General features: G+C 38.2%; 1 protein-coding gene across 1 annotated transcript in view; it reads left to right on the forward strand.

Annotated features, from left to right (window-relative positions):
* LOC107695459 (neural cell adhesion molecule 2-like) overlaps window positions 1-26,700 on the forward strand; it is a 57,434-nt gene that overhangs the window by 26,781 nt on the left and 3,953 nt on the right. The window contains exons 7-13 of the mRNA XM_016495360.1: window positions 2,333-2,483; window positions 3,843-4,030; window positions 5,384-5,480; window positions 14,020-14,193; window positions 15,449-15,568; window positions 15,741-15,862; window positions 20,187-20,361. Of these exons, the coding sequence (XP_016350846.1) occupies window positions 2,333-2,483; window positions 3,843-4,030; window positions 5,384-5,480; window positions 14,020-14,193; window positions 15,449-15,568; window positions 15,741-15,862; window positions 20,187-20,361 (1,027 nt within the window). The remainder of the gene's footprint in view (window positions 1-2,332; window positions 2,484-3,842; window positions 4,031-5,383; window positions 5,481-14,019; window positions 14,194-15,448; window positions 15,569-15,740; window positions 15,863-20,186; window positions 20,362-26,700) is intronic.

The raw sequence follows: 26,700 nt of genomic DNA on the forward strand, positions 1-26,700 counted from the left end.
TATACTTTCCTATTTTTAGTTTAAAAGAAGTATACTAATAGCACACTTGAATAAACTTCTTTTTCGTAAGGGTTGAGTTCAAGCCCCATGACTCATTGACCTAGTGTTGGTGAATACTGACTTACATTTTTCTGTTTCTCACACAAAGCTATTGTATGGCTTCAAAGAACTTGAAATACAATGCACAAATCATATGGGCTGCTTATATGATACTTTTATGATGCTTTTCCATCTTTTTTGAAGCTTGAAAGCCTTTCATTGTAATTGCATGGAAAGTCAGATTTCAGAATATCTTCTTTTGTGTTCCACAGAAGAAAGTAAGTCATACGGGTTTGGAACGACATGAGGGCGAGTAAATAATGACAGAATTTTCATTTTTGGGTGAACTATCCCTTTAAATTCGAAATGACACACATCCCTCTACTGTTTATCATGCAGTGAATGCTTCAGAGGGCAATGGGAAAAACTGAAGAGTTGATTTACATCCGAGCAGTGTTGTGGTCTACGAAACAAAGGTCTGTGTGATGTCTCCTCGACTTGTTTGCTTGATGGTTAAAGAGCAGGTCATATGGTATTTTAAAGTGTCCTAATATTGTGTTGGAGTCCCCTACAACAGGTTTAAATGCATCTAAGGTCAGAGAACATTTTAATTTCTCAGAATATACATTTAATATTAGAATCATTTTTCAATGATTTCGAAACGACTCGTTCGAAGCAGTTCTGAGCTTAAGGTCTGTAATCTCCTCCCTTCCATAAGCCTACTCTGCTCTGATTGGTCAGCTGGCCGAGTCTGTTGTGATTGGTCTTTCCGGATACAATGCATGTCCGAAACTAAATGCTCATTACCATAATTCATGTTTTGCTCTGGAGGGTTACTTGTAAACAAGGATGCTATAAGGTTTCAAAAATGGCATCGATATTACCTTATCATTTCTCCATCTCAAGCTCGACTTGTTCAGGATGTTTCTTAGTGGTAAGTTTAAACTTGTATGTGGTACTTTACGTGATGTGACAGCATTTTTATTGTATTCATTATTATTATTATTTACTTATTTGAGGTGCATGCATGTGTTAGAATGCCCAGTGAGGCTGAAAACAGTGTCTTCTCGACATGATGTAAACACACTAACTAGCGGAAGTGTTTGTGGGCAGGTCAGAGTGTTTGTATTTTTCGGGCAGGCGGGGATTATGCAAATGTGTTACCTTGTAACGTATATAGGAAACAGGCAGAAGATTCAAAAATATAACGACTCGTTAAGGCGGTTCAGAGTCGACTCTTCCTTTTGAGAGACAATATTTTTATTTATCATGCACTTTTTTGATTAACAACTTTGCCAACTGTTTACATCGAAGGATAGCTACATTACAAACTGCAAAAAATATATTTTTTGAAAACCCATATGTATGTATGTATGTATCTATGTATCTATCTGTCTATCTATCTATCTATCTAAGAAAAAAGTCTCTTATGTTCACCAAGGCTGCATTTATTTGATTAAAAAGACAGTAAAAACAGTAATATTGTGAAAAATATTTTTTAAAAATACATTTATAAATATATTAAAAATATAAAACAGTTCTTCATTCCTGTAATGGCAGAGCTGAATTTTCAGCATCATCATTACTCCAGTCTTCAGTGTCACATGATCCTTCAGAAATCATTGTAATATGCTGAATTGGTTCTCAAGAAACATTTCTTATTATTATCAATAGTTGTGCTGCTTAATACTTCGAAAATATCAATGCATTATTTTCAGGATTCTTTGATGAATACAATGCATTTATTTAATATAAATATTTTGTAACATTATAAATGTCTTCACTGTCACTTTTGATCAACACATCCTTGCTGAATATTTCTTTCTTTCTTTCTTTCTTTCTTTCTTTCAAAAAAAAAATCAGTAACCATCTTGGATTGATTTTCTCATAACATCCCTTAATCGTGTTTTATAGCTTTATGTTCTTTATTTTGAAGGAGTAATGGGATCAGGATATGACGCAGTCCTAACATATGAGTCCCCTGTGGAAGAACTACGTTTGAGTTTAACCTGTTAAGAAATATCACTGTTGAACATTTGTACTCCCAAAGCCATGTTCACAAGTCAGACAACAGTGTGGGGGAATTTAGAAATGGTTCTGTACTTATGCACCCTTCCTTCCCATGAATCCTCTAAAAACTGGTCTGGTTTGGATCTGTCCTCAGGAGTCAAGCCTTAATCCCCACATCTTGCTATTACACAATTTATACTTAATCCTACAACCTTGACTCTCTGATTATCAGAGTTGATCTGTTTTTCAAATACGTGAAGCATGTGATGGGTTTTTTTTTCAGAGTCCAGATGGCCGTGTGGAGGTGCGAGGCCGTTATGGTGATTCCATGATGACTATTGTTGGAGTCAAGCTATCTGACTGGGGACGTTTTGACTGTGAGGCTCTCAGCAGGATCGGTGGACATCAGAAGAGCATGTTCCTGGATATTGAGTGTGAGTGGTCTAAATGTTACTGGAAATTGAATTAAATTGGCCACACCTTGCAGTAAACTTAATTGGGATTAGAATTTGAGCAACAGGAAGAGGAAATTAAGGAATTGCATTTCATAAATAATCATTAAGTTGAACTAATTAAGCCTATTTATTCACTGAGAGGTTTGTTTGTTTGTTTGTTTGTTTGTTTAATAAAAAAAAAAAAAACATTTTTAGAATTAGAACTGTTTTTCTGAAAAAAGTTCAATACTGTCAAAACAGATTTTAATACACTACCATAATATGTCCAACACGTTCTTTTCAGATAATTTTATAATTATAAATATGATGTTCTTTGTCATTTTGTAGAAATTGTACCTTGACAAAAGGTTTGTTGCTGACAAGTTGGTTATTGTGAGTGTGAAGTTATACCCTTCCTTACATAGTCTTCCCTAACTTGCACCTCCATAAGGTGTGCATTTGCTTTAATGCTTCTTAATATTTAATAATTATTGACATCTATTTATTGACTTTTGGCTCCATTTTCAAAATTCCGTTTTTTTTTTTTTTTTTTTTTTTCTGGGAAATCAAATGTTCCACTATTGTCTATAAAAAAAAAATTTGCATTATTAATTCATTCATTCTGAAAATGAATTGTATAATAAAAAACATTTACAACAAATTTTATTTAATTTTAATTCTACTTCCTAAAATTCAAACTACAGTTCTGTATCCTTAGAACCAGTGGCAGCAGCAGAGTAGATATATCTCATTATGAGGTGCAGTGGAACAGACCATCTAGCAGGGTTGCTAATATACCCATTCATTCAGTCTCAATCCGTCACCGATGTGACACTGTGGGCTGCATCAATCTTTTTAATGTAAAAATTGGTTGTGATTGTGTGTGTGCTGTTTCTGTGTGTCTATGTACTGTATGTGTGTGTCTGCCGGTGTGTGTACTGTATGTGGGTGTAAGACTGAGAAATCACATATAATGCAGCATTTCCCAATACCACAGTACTCTCTATCTCACACCCTCTGCCTCATTGCGTCTCTCTTAACATCCTGCCAATTAAATCTTCCACCACTCACTGCATTGTGGGGGAAGAGGGGGGTTTGAGTTTATGCGGGTTGCTTTGAAAAATTAGAGGCAACCTGTGAGAAGTGGCCATGCTTCAGATTCCGTTTGATTACAAGCTCAATTTACCCATGTGAAAGTGAACTCCATGATAAAGTGTATGTGGAAGCTCTTACCTGCATGGTACATGCTAGAATTTCATTTAGACTCTGGGCAGCTAATCTTGAATGGGTTTTTGATGGATGACTGTTAGAAGAGCTTGGCGTGCCATTACTGAGCACTCCTTTACCGTTCTTTCACAGATGCACCAAAGTTCCAAACCAACCACACTATATTTTTCTCATGGGAAGGGAACCCGGTCAACATCAGCTGTGATGTTATGTCTAACCCTCTAGCCACAATGCTGTGGAGACGGGAAAAGTTGACCATCCCAAGTGAGGGTGCTGGAAACATGCGTGTACACAGTGCCCCCGGCAGATCGCTTCTCGAGGTACAGTAACCCAGCCACTGCTGTTTCCAGTTTTTAACATTTTTCTCACTCCTATTGGATTTTTTTGTGTTTGCTCAACTAGATAAGAGAGCCAGGAGAGTTAGACATTAATGACATCCAGGCCTCAACTCATTGGTGGCATTCAAGTAGTTACAGAAGGGGTCATTTTAAATGAAAATGATTAAAATTGTAAAATTATTTATGTATTTATAATTGAAAATATTTTTCTAAACAAAATTCAATAATGTCGTAACATGAATTTAATATATTAATTTTATTACAATTTTGCTTCAATTTTGACTTCAATACACCATCATAAGATATTCACCACATTGTTTTCAGTTAACTTAATAAATATAAATATTATAAAAAATATAGATATTAATTACAGTTTTAGTAATTGTATTTTTTTATTTTAGTTATTTTTTTAAATTCCATTTAATTTACTTAAAATATATTTTATAAAAATTAATGTGCTATCAATGCTGCCATCAGATTTGTTTAAAAAGCTAAAAAAAAAAAAAAATTCAGAATAAATGATACTGAAAAGATACCATTTAGATACAATTAATTATTGCAGAAGTAAATAATATTGTATACAAATATAAATGAATAAAACTATACGACTAACTAACTATACGTATTACAAAACCATTTTGTACAGTATGTTACGGGGAGCTGATCATTATAATTTTAACCTTTTTTTTCTTTAGCACTTGTTTTGTATTTTTGTACGATAAACAGTTTTGGTGCTGTGTTGGGTTGGCACTATTCTAATGCAAAATCTGTGAAAGTCTTTTGCTAAAACATATAGGTGTAGTGAGGTAGTTAGGAGATGTGGAAAAGTAATTACTGTCTGCAGAGCAGGGTCATTATCGATAACTAAAGCTAAAAACAAAACTAAAACCATTACATTTGTATTACTTCAAATTAACATTAACTAATAAAATATATACAAAAACTTGAACTTATTCAATTTCAGACAGTTTTCTTTAGTTTAAAGTATTCCTTTTCCTTTAGTTTAAAGTACTAAATATAAAAATAAACCTTATTTAAGAATATTAACAAAAACTATAATGGTATATCAATGATATGAAAATAACACTGGGCTTATTTGTATTATTTGTAGTGGTACAAGCAGATTTGCCCTTTTTTTGTAAACTCTTCTGTACTAGACAACACTTTGTTTCTCTGGAAATGTGTCCTCGGCAGTTGTGTTTACTAAGCAAGATTAGTGTCAAATGAACACATGAACAACATAACAACAATAACTGACATTAGATGTGTAAAAAACTAGCACGTGAAACAAGAAAAATGTATGTAAGTTCATGCTAACACAACTATGGTCCTCAGGTTACCCCGATGTCAGACAGAGATTTTGGCCGTTACAACTGCACAGCCAGAAACAACATTGGGATGCGCTTTCAGGAGTTCATCCTAGCACAGGCAGGTGAGTGTTTACCACAGGTTCAGCTAATCACCACTAGTTCACATGTGGTGCATCAATTCTGCATGATATTGCATATGTAAGACTCCCGCGCTCTCTCTCTCTTTCTTTGTGTGTGTGAGAGAAAATGCTCTCAGCAAAGCGACAGCAAGTCGTGCGTCTTCACACTAGTTTACAGTACATCAAATATAGGTATGCTGTGCATCCATTGAGATGAATTGAAAAATAGCACAGATCGCTTGACTGAGAGTTAAACTCTGAAGCGCTCAGTCAGAGTGTTTGGCAAGTGAAAATATATAGTATCTGTGCTAAACTTATTCTTAGCCTCCAACTTAGTCAAATCTAAGAATTTATTAGCCGATGGCTAATGTTAGACATCATTTAGTCACCCAGAGTGAAGATTTCGTCACAAATGCAAGTGATTTTCTCGCATTGTAGAGAGTTGCATATGGGTGGTAAGGCATTGTCAAAAGATCTCTGGGATAAAGTTGTCGACAGGCACAAGTCAGGAGATGGATGCAAAAAAAATTCAAAGGCTTTATCAATGCCTAGTTGCACAGTGAAGTACAGTGGGTACGGAAAGTATTCAGACCCCCTTAAATTTTTCACTCTTTGAGAAGTGAAAGGTATTTGGTACAACACACACCTTCCCTGGATCAGGACGTCGCTCCAAGCTGGATGAAAGAGCCAGAAGGAATCTGGTCAGAGAGGCTAGGTAGCCCAGAGGAAGTAGTTGCAGGAATTTATGACAAAGAGTGGTCATTGTGTGCATGTGACAACAAGATCACAAATTGTCCACAAATGTGGCTTGTATGGGAGGGTTGCGAGAAAAAAGCCACTCCTCAAAAAGGCCACATGTAGTCACGACTGAGCTTTGCCAAAACACACCTTGAGGATTCTGAGGCAGATGAGACTAAAATTGAATTATTTGGCCTCAACACCAAACGATATGTCTGGGGGAAAACAGATTACAGCTCACCATCCAAATAACACCATTCCTACAGTAAATCATGGAGGTGGTAGTATTCTGTTATGGGGGTGTTTCTCTGCAGCAGTGACTGGAGCACTTGGTCACCATCAAATTTAACTGAACTTGAGCAGTTCTGCAAAGAAGAATCAGCAAATATTGCAAAGCCTAGATGTGCAAAGTTAGTAGAGACATCCCAACAGACTAAAGGCTGTAATCAAAAAAAAAGGTGGTTCAACAAAATACTGACACAATGGGGTGATCCTTTTTCCAACTCAGTGATTCTGTTTTGTTATTTGATTTTTTTCTGACATGTTGGTGTTGTCAAGAGACCAAAAGAAACCAAAAAATGCAGATGAGCTGAAGGCCACTGTCAAAGAAACCTGGGCTTCCATACCACCTCAGCAGTGCCACAAACTGATCACCTCCATGCCACGCCGAATTGAGGCAGTAATTAAAGCAAAAGGAGACCCTACCAAGTATTGAGTACATGTACAGTAAATGAACATACTTTCCAGAAGGCCAACAATTCACTAAAAATGTTTTTTTTTATTGGTCTTATGAAGTATTCTAATTTGTTGAGATAGTGAATTGGTGGGTTTTTGTTAAATGTGAGCCAAAATCATCACAATTAAAAGAACCAAAGACTTGACTGACTACTTCAGTCTGTGTGCATTGAATTTATTTAATACACAAGTTTCACAATTTGAGCTGAATTACTGAAATAAATTAACTTTTCCACGACATTCTAATTTATTGAGATGCACCTGTAGGTCATTCATAGAAACTCCGGAAGACTGTGAGCACTGTGGCGCAAGATAAGATTTCTAATGTCACTACGATCCTTTCACGCCTTAAAGGTGAAGTGTGTCATTTCTGACTTGACGCGAAATTGAAAAAAGAGTTATTGTTTCCAAATAGGATTCCAAAACACAAACATCTGCCATTATTTGAACAAAGAGATCATTTCGAACTCACTATTGGAGAGAGTTATCCTTTAGTATTCCCATTCATCTTGATGGCAGTTGCTCGATCTGTAGAACTTATCTTAACAAAAATGTATTTCATAGAATACATAGCTGATTTTGATTGGCCGTCAATGGAGAAATAGGCTTTATGGGCCCAGATAGTGTAATTTAAATGCTAACCATCCAAACTGTGAACTACCAAAATACCAATTTCCAGCTCAACCAATGGCATGAGTTTTGGACGGGACTATCTGTTTTGCTGGATGGTAAATGGGGTGTAAGGAACTTTCGGCAAATCATTATTTCAGTTCCGCTTGGTGTCGCAGAAATTACACACTTTACCTTTAAAGTGCCCCTATTATGGGTTATGAAAGGTTCATATTTTGGTTTTGGGAGTCCCCAACAACAGGTTGACATGCACGCAAGGTCAAAAAACACTTTCATTGTCTTATAATATGCATTTATTTATGTCAATAACGGAACGCCCATCACCATTACTTAGCCCAGGGGTTTTCAACCTTTTAGGACATGCCCCCCCCTCCGTATTACTGTAGTCACACCGAATTACTTTATTAACATTAACATAAATGCAAATATCCATTACAGCTATTAAAGCAGCGAACTATTTTTCTTTTGCTCTTTTTGATTAACATTATTTACATAAGAAATGCAAGGATCCGTTATACTGATGTACATTTGATATTTTCTTCACTGTTTACATTCACTTAAAACAACCGACTGTGCTTACAAGGATACTTGTCAAGACAGCCATTGGTATTCACCTGCTGTCTGAGAAGGCTATCTGTTTGTGCACTTCAGGTGTGTGAGCGGTGCGCATACAAACGCTCTATCACAGTGCGTGAGTACCGCATTGAGATGTCTTGGGCTTAAATGGCTTAAAATTACTTTAATGTTTAAATTGACAAGACTTAAAACACGTGAGAATGAAAAAAAAACTTTCTTGAGGAAGCAGCACTGGCCTGATCGTTAAGATAGTTTTGGGGGGCTAAGGTGACAGATAGGGGGGCTGAAACCAATCTAAAAATGGTTTAGAACCGCCCCTGGTATAGCGTGCGTAATTATACTGAAACATAAATATATAACCAGTTTACCTGATTCAATGTGATGGCTGAGCCTGTTTCTGAGATAACAACATGCCAATCCGTGGTTGGATTTCCGACACGGCTAACCGTAAATCATCTTACACTGTCAATAGAATGTCTCTGAATTAACTGATGCTCGCGCCCCCCTTGATATGTGCTGGCCCCCCCCCTGCGCGCCCCACAGGTTGAAAACCCCTGACTTAGCCCACAGCTCAGTGGTAAACACCCAAACAGCCATGGTATATGCGTTAGCCCAATGCAGAAACGTATTGATACAGCACTGCAGTTTCTGCAAGCTGCGCGGAACGAACACAACACACACAACTAAATACGTATTTTGCATGCTACAGTACTGAGTACATGACAGCAATAGTTTTTAAAAGAATTACTCCACTTTCAGAATAAAAATTTCCTGATAATTTACTCACCCCCATGTCATCCAAGATGTTCATGTCTCTCTTTCTTAAGTCGCAAAGAATTTAAGGTTTTTGAGGAAAACCTTCCAGTATTTTTCTTCATTAAGTGGACTTCAGTGGTGCTCAACAGATTGAAGGTTAAAAATGCAGTTTCAATGCAGCTTCAAAGGGCTCTACACGATCCCAGCCGAGGAATAAGGGTCTTATCTAGCAAAATTATCGGTTATTTTCTTAAAAAAAAGAATATTTATAAACTTTTTAACCACAAATGCTCGTCTTGTCTAGCTCTGCGAGGCGCTTGCGTACTCTGTCTGTGTACGACGGTTCAAGAGAGGGTATGTTTAAAAACTCCCAACACTTTCTCCTCCATACACGGTGCATTTTTAGATTTAAAACTTGTTTAAAACTTGTGAATGTTTTCATTCACTTAGAGCTGTGTTACACACTTCATGAAAGGTAATTTTCAAAAATCCATAATAGGGGCACTTTAAGGCTTGAATGGATTTTAGGTACATTAGCAATTCCAACCAGACTCACTCTTGTCAAAGCCTGTCCACATACATATAATCGCCTCACAGTGCTCCTCAGCAGATAATAATGACTTTTTTATCAGGCTGAACACCGTGGCAGTGCTGGAAGTAAACACACTTAGCTTTCAAACGGCTAGCAATAACATGTTTCAGGTTAATCAAGCTGTGAAGAGTTTATGGCAGCAGGCTTCGAATATAATGCAGATCACTCTGATGGATTGTTGTCTACTATATTGTTTGTGTCTTGAAGTGTATAACACAATAAAAACACGTATAAATGTGTTTGAAGAATCTACATCTAGATGGTGCTGCTTGGACACATCCTTTGTGATGAATCCAGGTTCATAGGGTGTTTTGGGTCTTTGGTTATCAGACTCCCTCACCTGGGCGACCCAACCATCAGTCCCTGGTTTGTGTGCAAGCAGCGCACTACACCACGGGTCTCCCCTTTTGATCCACAGCCACCACAAGGCCTTTTCAGCAGCTTCACTGATGTTCCTAGAGGCTTTTCTCAGTCTCTAATACCAAGGAGCCTGAATGCCCGGTGAAGAAACTGCCCTGGAAAACCCCTGCATCCCACCTCAATAGGTTCACAGCGGGCCCTCCACCCATTTCCTCTGCAGACCTCCACCAGCTTGAGGTACTTAGCCCTCTTCTGCTCGTGGGTCTCGCTAGGCACAGCGGACATGCTGGAGTCTCTGCCAGTCCCCAGCTATGCAGGTTGGACGGGCTTGGCAGAACACTGTACACTGACTGGATCAAGAACTTGAGTCTAGCTGGTTCAGACTTCCAAAGCTCTCTCTAAGTGGTCTTCCAGGCTGATGCATTCTCCCAATTAGTCCAAGTTCCTTGTTTGCGCGTAGCCACTGTCCTGCTACGGCACTCCTCCTCCACCTCCGCATGGATCTCTCCCTGGATCAGCTGACATCTCTCTTTACTCTGAGCCTTGTCGTAGTGAGGTGTTGGGTAGCTACCAAGTCCCGCTGTTTCGACTACTACAGAGCCTACCAGAATATTATGCCTCAGCATTGCTTCTGCCCTTTCGACAGCCTCCCGTGCCCTCCACTTCCTTCCCGTTCTGGCTGTGATGCCTGCAGTGGAGACTCTGCGATCAGATGAATATCTATACAGAAGCACCACCCTGGTTCTTGTGACCTTAAACTCCTCAGTCAGGCTGGTGAAGAGAAGTTGCAGCTTATTGGTATGCCCATAATGAGCAATGCTACTCAAGCTTTTTTCCTGCTGTGTCTTTCAGGGTGCTGTCGAAAAATCTTCCCCAGGCTCTTTACAGGCTTCACAGACACTGATGGGATTAAGGCTCCTGCCAGGCGGAAGAGGTACTTGTCCTCCACTTTTCCCTTCCTCAGGGCCAGGGACCTGGATTTGGCTTTTTTGAAGACTATCCTCGCCCATGTAAAGAGTCTCTCTAGTCCTTGTAGAAGCCAGTGACATCCTGCCACTGATGTTGCTGTGACAGTCAGACTGTCCATATAAGCTTGAATGGGAGGTTGGCGAATGCCGGATCTGGATAGGGGGCCCCTGCATTCCACTTCAACTGCCTTGATAAGCATGTTCATTGCCAGGGCGAACAACGTCACTGATATAGTGCGCCCAGTAATGATGCAATTCTCTAGGTGATGCCATACTGAAGTTGTTGTCCCAGAGGTAAATCTCAAGCTGAAGTTGCTGTAATAGTCTCGTATGAATGAGCACTTGGTTCTTCTCTGGGACGTAATAAATGGCCAGAGCTGTTGTTACAAGTGTATGTGGAGCATTAGCCAGATGCCAAATGACTGACAGATCTCCTCGGTTTTCCCTTGCCTCATGGATTAACTGGGTGACACAGCTTGACATCCCTTGAACTCCTCCCTTCTGCACCGTGGTGTCAATATAGAAATTCCTTAGGAGGTCTTCCATCAGTTGGTTAGCAAGTATCTTGAAAAAGACCTTTCCTTCCACACTTAACAGAGAGATGGTACATGTGTGATGTAATTCGCATTCTCCTCCTTTGTTATCCAGACACCTTCTGCATGTCACCACTGTTTGGCTACTATTCTAAAAAAATATCCACAACCTCTCCAGGAGTCTTGAGCAATGTTTGTAGACTTTGTATGGCACTCCACTCAGCCCTGGGGCTGCACTGGCTCACGCAGTTCTACTTGTGCTCCTGACTTCTGCCAGTGAGGGCTCTTTGGTGTTGAACTGGATGTGGGTTCAGGTGGTGTAATTAGCTCTCTGCAGGGAGGCAGATCTTTCTCCTGCCTTTTGTCGCTGTAAGTTTTGCTGAGGTGTTGGTTAATTTCTTCTACTAGACACATCAGGGTTCCAATGCGCTTCTGCCCTAGCAGCCATTTCGTGAATCCAAAGGGATTCACTATGAAGGCAGTTTGTTTGCTAGCCCTTTCTCTGCCCCTTCTTCTGTGCCACTCAGCACGCCGGAGAGAGATGAGCTTCTGCCTTGTGATGGTTCTGGAGCTCCATCAGGGCCGGTCCTCCCTCGCTTTTCTGAACTGCTATTTTAGGGACTTCAGGTCTTTCCTGAGCTGATTGATCTTGATCTCACAGCGATTCAGTCATTGGTGTAGTCCTGACTTTTTGATGTTTAGTGCCAAATTACTCAGTGCCGATGGTAATGATCAAAGTCCACATCAACTGGAGTTGCTGATTCACCTTCCCCTTTGATGAAACTTTGAGGGCAATGTCTACAACCTCATCAAACTGGCGCCACTCAGCCCCCTTGTTTGCGGTAGGCCATAAGACCCGGCGAAGCTCTGGTGGTTTGCTAGGTACAGTAGGTGGAGTTTGGAGGTTCTGGACACTTTGGGTTGACTCTGGGTCGTGCTCCTCCTCCGTCTCACCAGGTACAGTGCTAGGCACTGATTCTGTGCATTGTTTAACTTTTCCTTGTGCACCCCATCTTGGTCTGGTGGATCTTCAGACCCTTTAGATTCTTGCAGACCATGCCGCAAAAACAGGTTGCTTTTGTCATCAATGATCCATTGCTTGAATCGTAAGCCAGAAAAGTCATCAGACTGGGGGTATCGTGCATTGGGAATATACGTAGGACTATGTGTGAGTCTTCACTGTGTATGTGCTTGTCTTTGTTGCAACCTCTTTTATATCTCATTCTAGCAGACAGGCAAAGTGGATTCTGTGGCATAAGTTCTCTTTTCTGTCCATCTTAGCGTCATCTTCCATACATCTCACTCTGTCCTACTGTTTCTCTCACTGGCACTTCCTCTCCATGATCCTCTATTACGCACACTGAATTTGTTTCTCTCTCTCTTCCTGCTGCCTCTCCCTGTTTCATTTACTATTTCTCTCTCCATCAGCGGTCTTGGCTCTCCCATTCTCAGATACTTGTTATTCAGAGCAGTTTGTGTTTTCTGGCTTGGCAGGGCAGGGCAAGAAAAAAAAACAAGCATGAAAGATGGCTAAGAATGCTGAAACTATGCCATGCCACCTACTGTAAAGGACATGCAGGAGAGGTTTAGGCAGGGTACAACATGATTTTGTATCAGATTGGCAACATCACAGTTTGTGTTACCTGATGACTATGAGCTAATTTTTGGTGCTCCTGTTAGGATTAAGCCTGCACTGACTCTGCTTCTGAAGAAATACAGTTCAAACAGATGTCATTCATAAAATTGTGTGTATCCCACACACCTAGTACTTTCATCTATCAGATTTTGGCTAGTTTGATAAAGTTTTCAGCTCCTAAAAATAGTGGATTGCTATGTGTTTTACACATTTTATCATATTTAAAACCATTATTTGAATGGATTTAAGCTTTTTCCCAGCAGTCAGCTGAAAATATTAATATGTTTTCAAGCCTTGTGAGGTGGACCAATTAAACTTAAGTCAAAATACTGCTATATTGACCGTTCTGGTACAGTTCCACAAAAGTAGGTGACCCAGTGAATTAAACTGAAATCAGCAACAGTATTTACATTTTTATGAAGCAAATTATTTTTCTCATTATTTTAAGTTTGCTAGTTCCAAAATTCTAATTGGAAAAAAATTGTATATTTGCATTATGTAGTTAATTACTTAATTGTCTATTTATTTAATTAGGATTGTTTTATTATTATTTAATCCCATTTTAAACACTGGTGTCTTTAACATTTAGCTGTTTAAAAAAAAAAAGCTATTAGCCATGAGGGACTGTTACCATGACTTTACCACAGATTTTAAGCTGTAGGAATACTCTTTAATTATAGTTAAATCAGTGTAACTCACTCTGTTTGAACTTAATTTTATTTTTATGATTTAATTTGACTTTTATTCTATTTACTTAACTTTCAATCTTCATTTGACATTTATTTTTCATAAGATATTGTGCAGTAATTTCTAGCTGACTGTGTTTGTGGTCTTAAATGTCTCATGCTGAGAGAGCTTGGGTTGTAAGGCCCTATAAAGCAGCTCTATAACTCTGTTTCTTCCCCACAGAAAGACACACAACCAGATCCTTTGATGCTCTCAGAAACTGTGGCCTCACCACATAAATGGAGTCGTTTGTTAGTCTCTCTTCCCCTGACCCATAATTTCTCTGTCACAGATGTTCCGTCAAACCCTTTCTCTGTTCGGCTGAGCTCTGTGGTACAGCGCGTGGCCACAGTTACCTTCACGAAGCCAGACTCCCATGGCGGTGTACCCATCAGTCACTACCTGGTCAAATACAAAGACATCAGCTCACAAGACTGGAAGGATGTGAAATCACAAGGGACACAGAGTAAGTACAAAGGTTGTCCACCGCCATTTTTTATCAATGCCTGTGTTAAACCAGCAAACAAATTGTAGAAGAATAAATAGTTTCCACTTACAGCTGATTAGCTCTCTCTTTTTTGAAAGAGAGAAGTAAATACTTGCATTCTGCAAGGATGCAATAAATTGATCAAAACTGACAATACAAAATATTTATATTTCAAATAAATGCTGTTCTTTTGAACTTTCTATTTATCAAAGAATCCCTTCATGGTTTCCACAAAAATATTAAGCAACAATTGTTTTCAACATTGACAGTAATAAGAAATGTTTCTTGAGCACCAAATGATTTCTGAAGTATCATGTGACTTTGAAGACAGGAGTAATGGCTGCTGAAAATTCAGCTTCACCATCTCAGAATAAATTACATTTTAAAATGTATTCAAATAGACAACCGTTATTTTAAATTGTAATAATATTACACAATTTTACTGTTTTTAAAAATTAAATATATTATTTGCTTTCTTCCTTAGTTCACAAAAATGTATTTTTGAAAAGTATAATTTCTACTGTCTTCCATATAATGAAAGTGAAAGGGCATTTGGGCCCTTTATATATATATAAGTAGTCCATACAACTTGTGTGCTGCATTCTAAGTGTTATGCAGTCACATGGATATCAATGTGTGACAAGTTTCTCCTCCATTGTATATCTCAAATCAAATATGGTGCCTTTGACTGCAGTGCCATTTGTAGTTCATTTCAGATATTATTCAGGAACAAAGCACACAAAAAGACTTTCATTATATTTCTATGCTGATTTATATCAGCTTGACTTCAGGCTTCAGCTTGAATCCTTCAGCCATCATTCTCACTATATTCACACACACACACACACACACACACACAAACCACATTACTAAGAATTGCCCAAACTTTCAGTCCATACTGGCTTCAAGGGCCAAACTACAAGAGTGAGAAGAGCTGTGGGAGATACAACTCCAGTCCAACCTGAACTTACAGTGCTTAAATAGATTTTTCTTTACCCACAACACCAAAATTGGCCTGCAGGAACTTTGAGAACACATTAGATGATCAAATAAGCAAATTAGGCTACTTCAAGGACTCTGAGCTAATATACATAATTCTGAAAAGGCATGTTTGCCAAGGGCATGATTGGAGAAAGCAGTCTTTTGAAACCATGTACATGGTTTAGGAGATCAGTTGGGACTTAGTATGTTTGTTGGAATAATTTCCATCTTCTTCTCTCTTTCTCTCCCACAGCAATCGTGTTGCTCACTAACCTTGAGCCCAACACTACCTATGAGGTGAGAGTAGCCGCGGTGAACGGAAAAGGTCAAGGGGAGTTCAGCCGCACAGAGAGCTTTCAAACTCTGCCCATACGTGAGTGCCCTCTGCTTTGACACTTAAATGCTAAAGATTTGGACAAACAACCTTCAGTCGTTACGTTATTGCAGTAGTATGTTGCTGCTAACCATTGAGTTCAATTATAACCAGTTATGTATATGAATGTGGACCATTCACACATTATTGTGTCTTTTTTTTCGATATTCAGGAGAGCCGAGTCCCCCTTCAGTTCAGGGTCAGCGAGAGGTGGGGAAGGCATACCGACTGGGGCTGGTCAAGCAGGATGATGGAGGAATGCCCATCCTGGAATATATTGTCAAATACAAAACAGTAAGTGAGCTGCTCTTAAAGCCTCTATTAATCAGTGCAGTCTCACAAGGGAAACCTTGCTGTAGTGCTGTATAAATGTTTATGCACAAAAACGCCTCTCTTCTGATGCTCTTCTGATGCTGACCTTGTTTTAGAGGATTCATCAAACCTCGATAGCATTTACATACACTACCATTCAAAAGGCTGAGTAAGAGAAGAAATTAATACTTTTATTCAGCACTGAATTTTGTATGGTCAGAATTACAGTTTTATGCCAATAATCTAACAGATATTAGTGCTTTAAAAAAAATTGTATTTAAGTGTTAAGAATGCTAGCTTTTGTGATCATATCATCCTCCACCTTCAAATCAGGTGATGCTAGTGAAATTCTGAACAAAAACAAGTTATTGTTTACCTTTAATTAAAATGAGAAGGAATGTTTATTAATTAAACAGCACTCTATGCTTAATGTAATTTGTAATTTAATTTTTTGGTAACACTTTAGTATATGGACCAATTCTCACTATCAGCTAGTTGCTTATAGGGATATGCCGGTATCAAATTTTCATGTTGCGGTTAATTGCTAATGGCATGCCTATTTTTAACATATTGGTTGTTTATTAGTACTTATAAAGCATTCTACATGACCATATTCTACATCCCCAATCCTACCCAAACTTAACAACTACCTTACTAACTATTAATAAGCAGCATATTAGGAGTTTGAGGCAAAAGTCATAGTTAATGGTTTGTTAATAGCGAGAATTGAACCTTAAAATAAAGTGTTACCAATTTTTTAAAGGCAAATGCCACCGCAGTTGGAAAATGAACCAGCTGTCAAATTGATCCCAACATAACCAAGGCATTACAGTATGCTCTAATACTAAACGTACCCAGCGTGACTTTTTTGTGGTGCATGGATTAACTAAGTCTTTAACTAGCTGGAGAAAAGCAGCACTAAACGGGATCATGTGGTTTTGTTGTTTGTAAGTGTAAAGTGTGAGACTTTGCTGGAATGCAGAGGATGTTATTCCAGTAAACACGTAGAGACAAGTGGGCGATGGTTTCAGTAATGAGCAATAAAAACACATCTTTTTGTATGAGCCCATGCCCTTTGTTTAAGCACCAGTACGCACAGCAGCATGGATAAAAACATGCTTCAGTAATTATTGCCCAAAGGTATTCTGCTGTTTTGGGGGCTTTTGATTGACTGAACTGTTGTGCATCAAGTATGACGACATTGAAGTGTTCTATGGAAGTGGTGTGTGGGAAAGAGAGAGGTATGGTTATATGGGGGAATCAAGTTTTGCATACATCTGACTAACCTCCCTCTTGGGACAATCAGTGATATCCTAAATTGTGAAATAAAGCAAATAATGGCTCTCATTTACTAATAATTGTGTGGATTATTTCATATTTGAACACACAGAAGAACTCATAAAAAATGTCCACCTAATTCACAGCATGTGCGTACGCACATTAATTTGTTCTTAACCTCGTTCTTGTGACGGATGAGCCAGGCTCGCTCACCTCCCAATCACAACGTGCACCTTCCCCGGAATTCTAACTGGACACACCTGCTCATCATCACTAATCACCTCTCCATATAAACGCACACCTCACCTCCGCTCAGCGTCTGATCTCACATTGAGCAACGGACTCATTCCTATTCTCCCTTGCGCTAGTCATCGACTCCCGGACTTTTCGTCTCCTACCTTCCTGGATTCCTCTCCTCTTCTCAGCGTCCCCGATCTCCCAACCTGCAAGGTTCAGGACAGTATTATTACTATCTCTCCGTCCATCACCCTGTCCAGTGCTACCGATCTGCACCACGTCCATCGAGAGTCCCCTAGAGAAACAATCCGTAAATATACCTACCTGCTACGCCCCCTTTAGTGACGTGTTCTGTCCCAAAAGGGCGACCCAGCTTCCACCACATCGGCCATGGGACTGTGTGATTGACCTCATCCCAGGTGCGCCAGTGCCCCGTGGTAGAATCTATCCACTCTCCATACACGGTTTACACTGACCATCATCTCTCTGAGTCGTTCTGTTACAGTTCTAATGTTAATGAATTTGGATTATTAAATGAAATAAACAACCGCATGTCAAATTTTAGTCATTTGCATAAAACATGCCCAAACCATCTCCATTTAAAGGCTTTCTGCACAACTTTTCCTTTACAGCCTTTCATCACTCTCAAACATATAATGATCTCAGTAACACTTTACAATAAGGTTCCATTAGTTAATGTTTTTTAATGTAATAACTAACATGACCAAACAATGAACAAAACATTTATTACAGTATTTATTAATCTTTGTTAATGTTAGTTCATGAAAATAGTCGTTCATTGTTAGCTCATATTAATTCACAGTAACTAATGTTAACAAGCACAACTTTTGATTTTAATAATGCATTAGTTAACTAAGATTAATAAATGCTGTAGAAGTATAGTTCATTCTTAGTTCATGTTAACTAATGAAGCTTATTGTAAAGTGTTAACATGATCTCTAAAGACACTGTACTCTTGTCTTTGATCCGCTGCCAAGTGTGTCAGTCTCAAAACCAGTTCAAACACGAATACTTTTAATACAGGCCCAGATTACATTAGCCAGCTGTACATATGTGTATATGATTCACTGCATATGATGAAATATGTTTAAGATGAAATATACATTTAATCTTAACTATATAAAAAATTATTATATCATGTTAATATGAAATATTGATTTTATCTTAACTCTCAATTATATATAATATCTCAAATTCTAATCATGTTAAGAATAAATATATTTTTTATCTTAATACAATTGTGGGTTTCGTGTATGCGTGCTTTCAGTTGTTCCTACATTTTTTTAATACATTTTAGTACACAAGTTTTTGGTGATTTTTCACACGCAAATTTGTGCGTACGCATGCATAGTGAATGAGACCCATTATCATTTTTATTATAAGTATGCAAAACAAATGCAGTCTGTTTCCTTTCACTTCTTAAAGGGTAAATAAGAAAGAGGGTCTCACTCATTAATCATTTTTAAAAAAATTATGCTGATTTTAAAATATTTATTTTATTTCATTATTATTGTGTTTATTATTTTAAATTTAATACCTACAGTTACTCTTACTTATTTCAGAAAAACAAAAATGTCCATTGATGTGCATTGTATCTCAATCTCGGTTAAGTTCTATAAGCTATAATGTGCAAATGGCTGTACAGGAAATGTTGTGTTAGGATGAGGGTAAAAACAAATTATACTTAATGTTTGTATCCAAAAATTTATGACAAACATCTGTGTGCACTTAAGAACATTTTTATTATTACTCTGGTAATATTATTGTCTGGTTGGGTAGTCACATAGAGCCTAGTTGCGTTTTTTTGTTCCTTGTGCATCATCGCCAGTTTCACAATGAAAAAGTTTGTTTACAGGTCGTGAGGTTATCCAGTGTTGCCACACTAGCATGTTTACACATTCACCACAGCTTTCTCTCTCTCTCGCTCTCTCTCTCTCTCTCTCACACACAATCCTTCTGTTTGTTTTTCCCCTTATGGGCCTCAGCGTTTCCTCAGTCTGTCTCACTGTGTTTGGTGATGCCTTGCTTCCTCCTCAATCTTAATAGGGTCCGCTGGCATCTTTTCCTTCTCTTTTATTTGTACTCTTTCCTTTTTTTTTTTTTTTTTTTGTCAACTCACGTAATGAGCTCTCTCATTTGCTCGGTCTCTGATCGCCTGTGCATGTGGAGGGGAAATGGAGATGTCACAGCCTGGAGAGACAGCTCGCCTAAGGACTGTCAACATGTGAAAGCCACATTCAACCATTTAGCCTTTAAAGAGCTGAGGCGTTTTGAAAATGTCAAAATATGAAAGCAATGAGTTTTTGAAGGCAGCTTGTGTGGGCTTAGTTTCAATTTTTTAGCCGGCAGAACAGCCGGTACACACACACATTATATTATATTACGCACATACTCGTGCTTAGATGCTCTGCAGGCAGGGACACAAAGAGAATAATGGATGCATTGGAGTGTTTCTGCTGTTTAAGTGTGTGGAAAAGTTTGAGGATTAGAGAAAATCTCTTTTTTTTTTATTGCCTGTTGCTCTAAGGACAAAGGAGGAGATGGCCTTTCAGGCCACTTTCATCTGCAAATCTTGCATCCATCCTGCTCTTTTCTCAACCAAAACAGAATCAATACTTGCTTTTTTCTCAACCAAAACAGAATAGAATGTAGCCACTATTCAAACACCTGTACATTCACAATCAATAACAAGTTGTCTGATATGTTCCCTAAAGCAGATGTTACTCATATGCTTTTGCAAATTTTATAAAACACTTGCGGTTTTGTGCAGGATAAAGAAGAGCAGTGGATGACAAAACTGGTTCCAGGTGTGAATGATTTTGTGCTGCTGCAACCGCTCCAGTGGAATACGCAGTATGAGGTGGAAATCACCGCACGCAACGTCAAAGGCCTGTCTGAACCCACCTTTGTGAAGTTCTCCATGCCTCAGAAACCTGACATCACAGGTACACGCACTTCCACAAAACACGCAAAGTACTCTGTCTCTTTTCCATATGACAAATTGAGTCTGATTGCCTACAGTGCTTCATCACCCACTCACAATATCTATAGCTGAAATTTTATGTCTCCTATTATAATTACATGGCCTACTACAGTTCAGCACACTTGCCAGCCACCCACGCTTGATAGAGCTCGTGTATCCCACATTCACAATCAAACGTGCAGGGTAACCCACTGTAACTGTTTCTCTGTCCTGATCAGGAGCGATTTGTCAGAGGAAGCACCATCTCACTTAGGAAAAAAGGGATGAGAAAGAAATTGTCACTACAAAAATAAATTACTTATATGCTCATACATCAAACTGTCTAGCAGTTAGTGCTTCCATTTCACTATGATTGGCTGATTGACCATCTGCAGTTTGCAGTTGTGGTCTCTTTTGAAGTCATGCTTTTATGAGAAGGCTTTTAATATTTGGATTACTAGGTCCCAGTGGTTATAGTGGAATCAGAAACTTTCAAGAATCAGTCAGAAGCTCTATGTAGCCAATGGGTATCTTTGAATGGTGCAAGGATGAAGGGTAAGTTGCTCGAGGTATAGTAAAGTTGATAGCTGAGGAAGGTGATCCACCAGCCAAACGAAACAGGCAGAAGAGGTTGACGGAAGTGATTTGAGTTCCACTAACAGTAATACAATACTACTTTTTTCAAATGAGAATATAAAGGTAAAAAAATGTAAAGAGGTCTGTCAATTGCTTGTCAAATCTCAATGCCTCTGTACCTTTGTGGGCAGGATCTCAGGAAGTAGATAATGTTTCAGCTAAAAACATGAACTTTCCTTTGTTGTACACAAAATAATGCTCAAATTATAGCCACGTCATGTACTGTAAACAGAAGAGCACAAGTTTTTCCACCTGACAGGAGAACTGATTGGGAAATACATAGAAAAGACCATTTCAAGAGTGCTTTCTCACTAGTCTAGGATTCATATTGTAATTATGGTTTAATGGTAATGATGGTTTATGTATATTATGCCAATGTGCTGGAAAAACTTGTCATTAAAGTTTTCTTTTACAATAAGTTGTGGACTTTTTTGTGATGTTTTATTTTTTAACTTCCTGCCAGGTTTTTTTTTTTTTTTTTTCGTTTATTTGATAGATGTTTGGAATAGAGGATAAATATGTAATGGTGTCGATGTCAGCGTTTTTCTTTGAGTGTGTAGGTCCCAGGTTCATATCTGCTCTAATAACAATGTTTGTTTTAATGAACCAAGCAAAATTGCAGCTATACATGAGTGGATTTATATTAGGGGATGCAACTGATGAACACAAAAGTGTGGCTGCAAGCTATTTCATTAAGTGGTGGGGACAATGTCCTCACATTGCCATATTCTGTATGACTGCTAGAAAAGGAGATAGATAGATAGATAGATAGATAGATAGATAGATAGATAGATAGATAGACAGACAGACAGACAGACAGACAGAGAGACAGACAGACATTTAGTATATTATAAACAAAATGTGTCTTGCAGTCTGCTGCGTGGACAAAAGGCCTGTCCTGAAAAATGCCATGATATTGACAGATGGTATTTAAATTTTGTCTGGTCTTGTCCAATTATATATGAAATATTCCTAGAGGCAGAGTCAGTGCATGCATAGGCATACATCTGTGTGTGTGTGTGTGTGTGTGTGTGTGAGTGTGAGTGTGAGATTTGTATATTCTCTCCCAACTCCTCCTCATCCTTTCCTTTTTCTCTCCCTCTCCGCCTGCACCCCTTCATACCCACTGGCCCACGCTCTTATTTATAATTCTATTGTGCTTCATCTCGTTGTTTCACTCTAAACAATCCTGCTCTCCAATTCCCACCTAATGAATTATGCAACACATTCTGGGCCACATCGCAAATCGCTGGGCTTTTTGTTTTGCAATGAACTGCCACTAAACTTCCCTTTCTCTGTGCCTCTAATCGCCCTGTGATCTTTTCAATCAAACAAACCTTTACAACGGACACTGGTTTGGACTGCTCACTTGCTCTTCGCTCATATGTCAATGTTATTGTCGCATTCACCCCTGTTTATTTCCTGACCTGCACCAAAATAATCTGTTTATCTCATTTTTACTCTTGTAATCATCTTTTCTATTAACCCACCGCTATTGTGTTGTGACTAAACCACTTTTCATTATCTCACGTGACCTTCTGTGTGCGTAACCATCCTGCGTCCTGTGCTGGCTCCACACACCTGTATGTCTTTCCCTCTTCCTTCCCGTTCCCTCTCCCCTCCATCTCATTGCAGATCAGTGTTGCGAGCCCCCTCCAACCGGACGTGGACACCCCCCTGTGCAGCCCATCCATACGGTGAACGTCTTCGGAGCTTCTCTGTCATTGTTGCTGTGCTTGTGTCTGTGTTGACATTGCTCCATCTTCACCTTGCCTGGAATGAGCCCAAAAGACTAAGCCAGGGACTTTTTTTTTTTTGCCCCTACCAATGGCTCGCCGTGCCGGTTCATTGCCCGTTCTGGTGGTGTTGTTGTCCATGCTTGTGAGCCGATTTCTCCTGTTTCACTATACTGGCTGCCCTCCGTGCCAAAACTGGCCTTTTTGTCCATAAAGGTCTTGCACATTATTGTCAACAAAGGAAGAGGAAAAACTGAGTGGCTAATTTGTTCTCTACCTGTAACAGTAGCGATCTGACCCTGAGTTCTATGTTTAATGAGCTCCTTTTTGCTGGTGTTTTCAAAGAACAGTATAAGCCACCAGCGTGGGGGCTTTTCCATCTTCTATGCATCCACAGGCTCTTTTGTTTTGGTTATTATGACTATGGGAAATGTCAGCAGTTGCATCGCTTGAGAGAATGCATTTAATGATGTTGCTGATACTCGCACACAGAGATAAACAACGCAGCACTCATTAAATGGAGTCAAGTAGGATTTCAAATTGATATGACTTTTAAACACTGGTATCATAAATCAAACAGGCCGACTTTCTGTTACCCGTAATATGAGAAACATAAAACAAGGTTTCTCTCTCCCAGTGAGTCAAATATAATGTACATTCATTTTGATTCTCTGGGTACACCTTTGGCAGAGATGTTGCCATACTACTTTATTTTATTTTATCAGTATTGATGAGGAAGAACTTGAGTAACTGAAATTGTGTGCTGTCTGTGAATACAAAAATTTGTGTAGAATGTTGCTGCCATGAAGTAGTATGTGAATACAGTGAATTAAGCTAACAGTCATTGTTACATGTAATTGTACAGGACTAAATTCAGCTGAGGTCTACACTACGGTTCAAGAGTTTTAGGCCTTTAAGGCATTTAATAAAGGCTGCATTTATTTGATAAAAAAAAAGCAATATTGTGAAATATTATTACAATTTAAAAAAAAAATGTATTCTATATATATTTTAAAATGTAATTTATTTCTGTGGTGGCAAAGCTGAAATTTCAGCAGACATTACTCCTTCAGAAAGGATTCTAATATTTTTTTGAAGATTCTTTGATGAATAGAATGGTTTTTTTTATGCATTTATTTGAAATTAAAAAAAAAATTGTAACAATGTAAAAGTTCACTTTAGCTGAATAAAAGTATTTATTAAAACAAAATCATACTGACCTTAAACCTTTGAATGGTACACTCTAAAAAATACTGGGTTGTTTCAACCCAACTTTGGGTCAGATATGGACTAACCCAACTGTTGGGTTAAAAATTTAATGTAAAAATGTAACCCAACAGTTGGGTTAGTCCATATTTGACCCAAAGTTGGGTTGAAACAACCCAGCATTTTTTAGAGTGTAGTATATGTTAACTTTGTAAAATAGTGAGAATGGACATGCTTCACTTTTCTTGACTTTCTGGATGCAGTATTGCAATCTTGATTTGATGAAGTGGTGTGTTGTAGTCTGTTACGTGAAGCTTATTTATTTTCTGTTATCAGAAGAGTACATTTTAAGATCCATTAAATGTGAAGTGCATAGCTATAGACTGTGCTTTTATGATGCTGCATGTTTGAAGAATCGATTAAAATTCATGTCAAAAGCAGCATAGAAATCTGTCAGAATTTCTCAAATAAACTAGCTTTCTCTGATGCAATAACTACAGCCTCTTAATTCAGATTCCTAACAATCATGTCTTATCCTCGTACCAGTGAACCAGTTAGTGTAGAACATATAAAGCCATTTGAGTTCATAGTTTGGTTTATTACAGGTAGTCAAATGCAAAAGCATTGAATTATCTGAATCCTTATCCTGCACATTATAGCTTGAAATATTGACTACTAAAGCAATCAAGGAAAGATAAACATATTGAATAAGTCTTTGTCAATGCTGAAGGGCTATTTAGCAGAATTACTAATGACAAGGTTCCTTACTTTTAACTGAAGCAATGAAAACAGGAATTAGTGACTGATTTTAAGTTTGTAGAGTGTAAGATGTCTGACTCTGATCCTCATCATCTCTGTCAGCTGTTTATTATTATTATTATTATTATTATTATTATCCTTTTGGAAAAAAGGTATTGAGCTTCTAGGGAGAAAAAAGTAACAAACATTCCTCGGTGTAATGTGTTTAGTTGCAGTCGATCAATAAGTTTTGAAGTTCACACCACAGAATCACAATTAGGATTTCATTATATTTTTCGGTTGGACATTGTACATTTTTATCATTGTAAATTGTAAAAAATGTGAGAGGTTTTGATACCCTCATGGCATACCTGACCTAATTAAGACAATCTCAAATCAATGGAAGTCAAGTCAATAAAGACTATTAATCTTGATCATCTCTATGTGCTGCCCTCTCTATTCTCTCATTACACTGCAATAGATTATTGCATTTCATTTATGGGCATGTCAAAAACCTCTATATTGTTCTCGTTAAAAGAAAAGGTCTGAAACCAAGTCCATTAAAGCCCTTATTTCCTAACATGGCTTAACTTCCTATAAGATTAGAATGGCTCTTTGTTGATGGTTCCAGCTGGAAAAGATTACGGCAAATGAAAATGGACCTGTTGTTTTACTGCTGTCCATAACAGCTGATCACACTGGCCATAAATAAGCTTTTTTTTTTTTTGAGGCTTCAAGAAGAGAAATAAGCGAAGTCCATCCAGCTTGCCAGAGTTCAGCCATTTATTCTAAAGTCAAGTGTATGAAGTCAGAAGGTATCAGACATTTCCTTAATTAACACAAGCAACAGTGTGTCTCTAATATAGGGAAAGGAAAAACATTGCAGAGATTTAAAATATATTTTTTTTTAAATGTCTTCATTAAAAAGAATTGTGTGTTTTGCAGAAGATACAAAGTCATACAGGTTTGGAACTGCATGAGGGTGAGAACGTGATGTCAGAATTTTTGGGTGAACCTCGCCTTTAAAATGGCAGCTATTTATGATATTAATAATTAAGTAAATGTGATTGTGCTGTCTGAGAATTGAGCTTATTGTATCAGAATTGTTATGTTAAAAGAAAATTAAAGAAAGATGTTTATTGAAACATACAGGACAACAGTCAACAGCAAAATTATTTCAGATCCTCCATTTGAATGTGAAATTCATTTGGAATTATGTTGCGTTCGTATGTAACCAACTAATGAAATGGTTACTATAATATTAATTTTTATAGATGCACTACAAGTGTCATAGAGAATTCTATTAAAACTATGGAAAAGTGACGTCTAATTGGTGCCACTTGACACCCATTTCATTCGTTCTGACCCATCAGTCCAACCTCATGCTGCGCAAAGACATCTTTGCCACTGAAAATGGCTATCCTGACGGCAGTCGGTCTATTAATCGTTTAACGGCTGGAGGGTCCCTTCTGCTCGTCAAGCATAGTGTCTTAATGAGCATTAGAGTCTTTAAACCATCATTATGGAGTCATGCTTGGCTTGTGTCCTCTGTGTAGGTAGTGCAGAGGTTGCTGGGCCAGCATAGGGTGAGGAGAGGAGGAGGGGGAATCTTAAAACTCAAGACCTTTTCCATAATGGCCAAAGCTTTAAATTATCTCAGAACTCCAGAAGGAAGCCTTTCAGCCTGGAGATAAGAAAACTGTCCCATTTTATGGAGTGCTCTTTGGGTTTTATGGGTTGATTAGGAAAAAGGACCAAACTGTCACTGGTCAGCTCAATGTTTTCACTTAACACAACCCAGAAAGCTATAAAAGTGTCGTTTTAGGTGGGCTAGGTGCACTTTGGCCGTTTAGTAGCTTGGTAACAAAAAATACTGATGTTTTTTCATGGCATATCAAATACATTTGACGTATTGTACAAATATATCTAGAGGCACTGCAGTGTGATATATATGCAGTATGTAATATATATATATATATATACAGTATATATATATATATATATAT

The sequence above is a fragment of the Sinocyclocheilus anshuiensis genome, unplaced genomic scaffold (genome assembly GCF_001515605.1).
Source record: "Sinocyclocheilus anshuiensis isolate Anshui unplaced genomic scaffold, SAMN03320099.WGS_v1.1 scaffold562, whole genome shotgun sequence".
NCBI classification, from domain to species: domain Eukaryota; kingdom Metazoa; phylum Chordata; class Actinopteri; order Cypriniformes; family Cyprinidae; genus Sinocyclocheilus; species Sinocyclocheilus anshuiensis.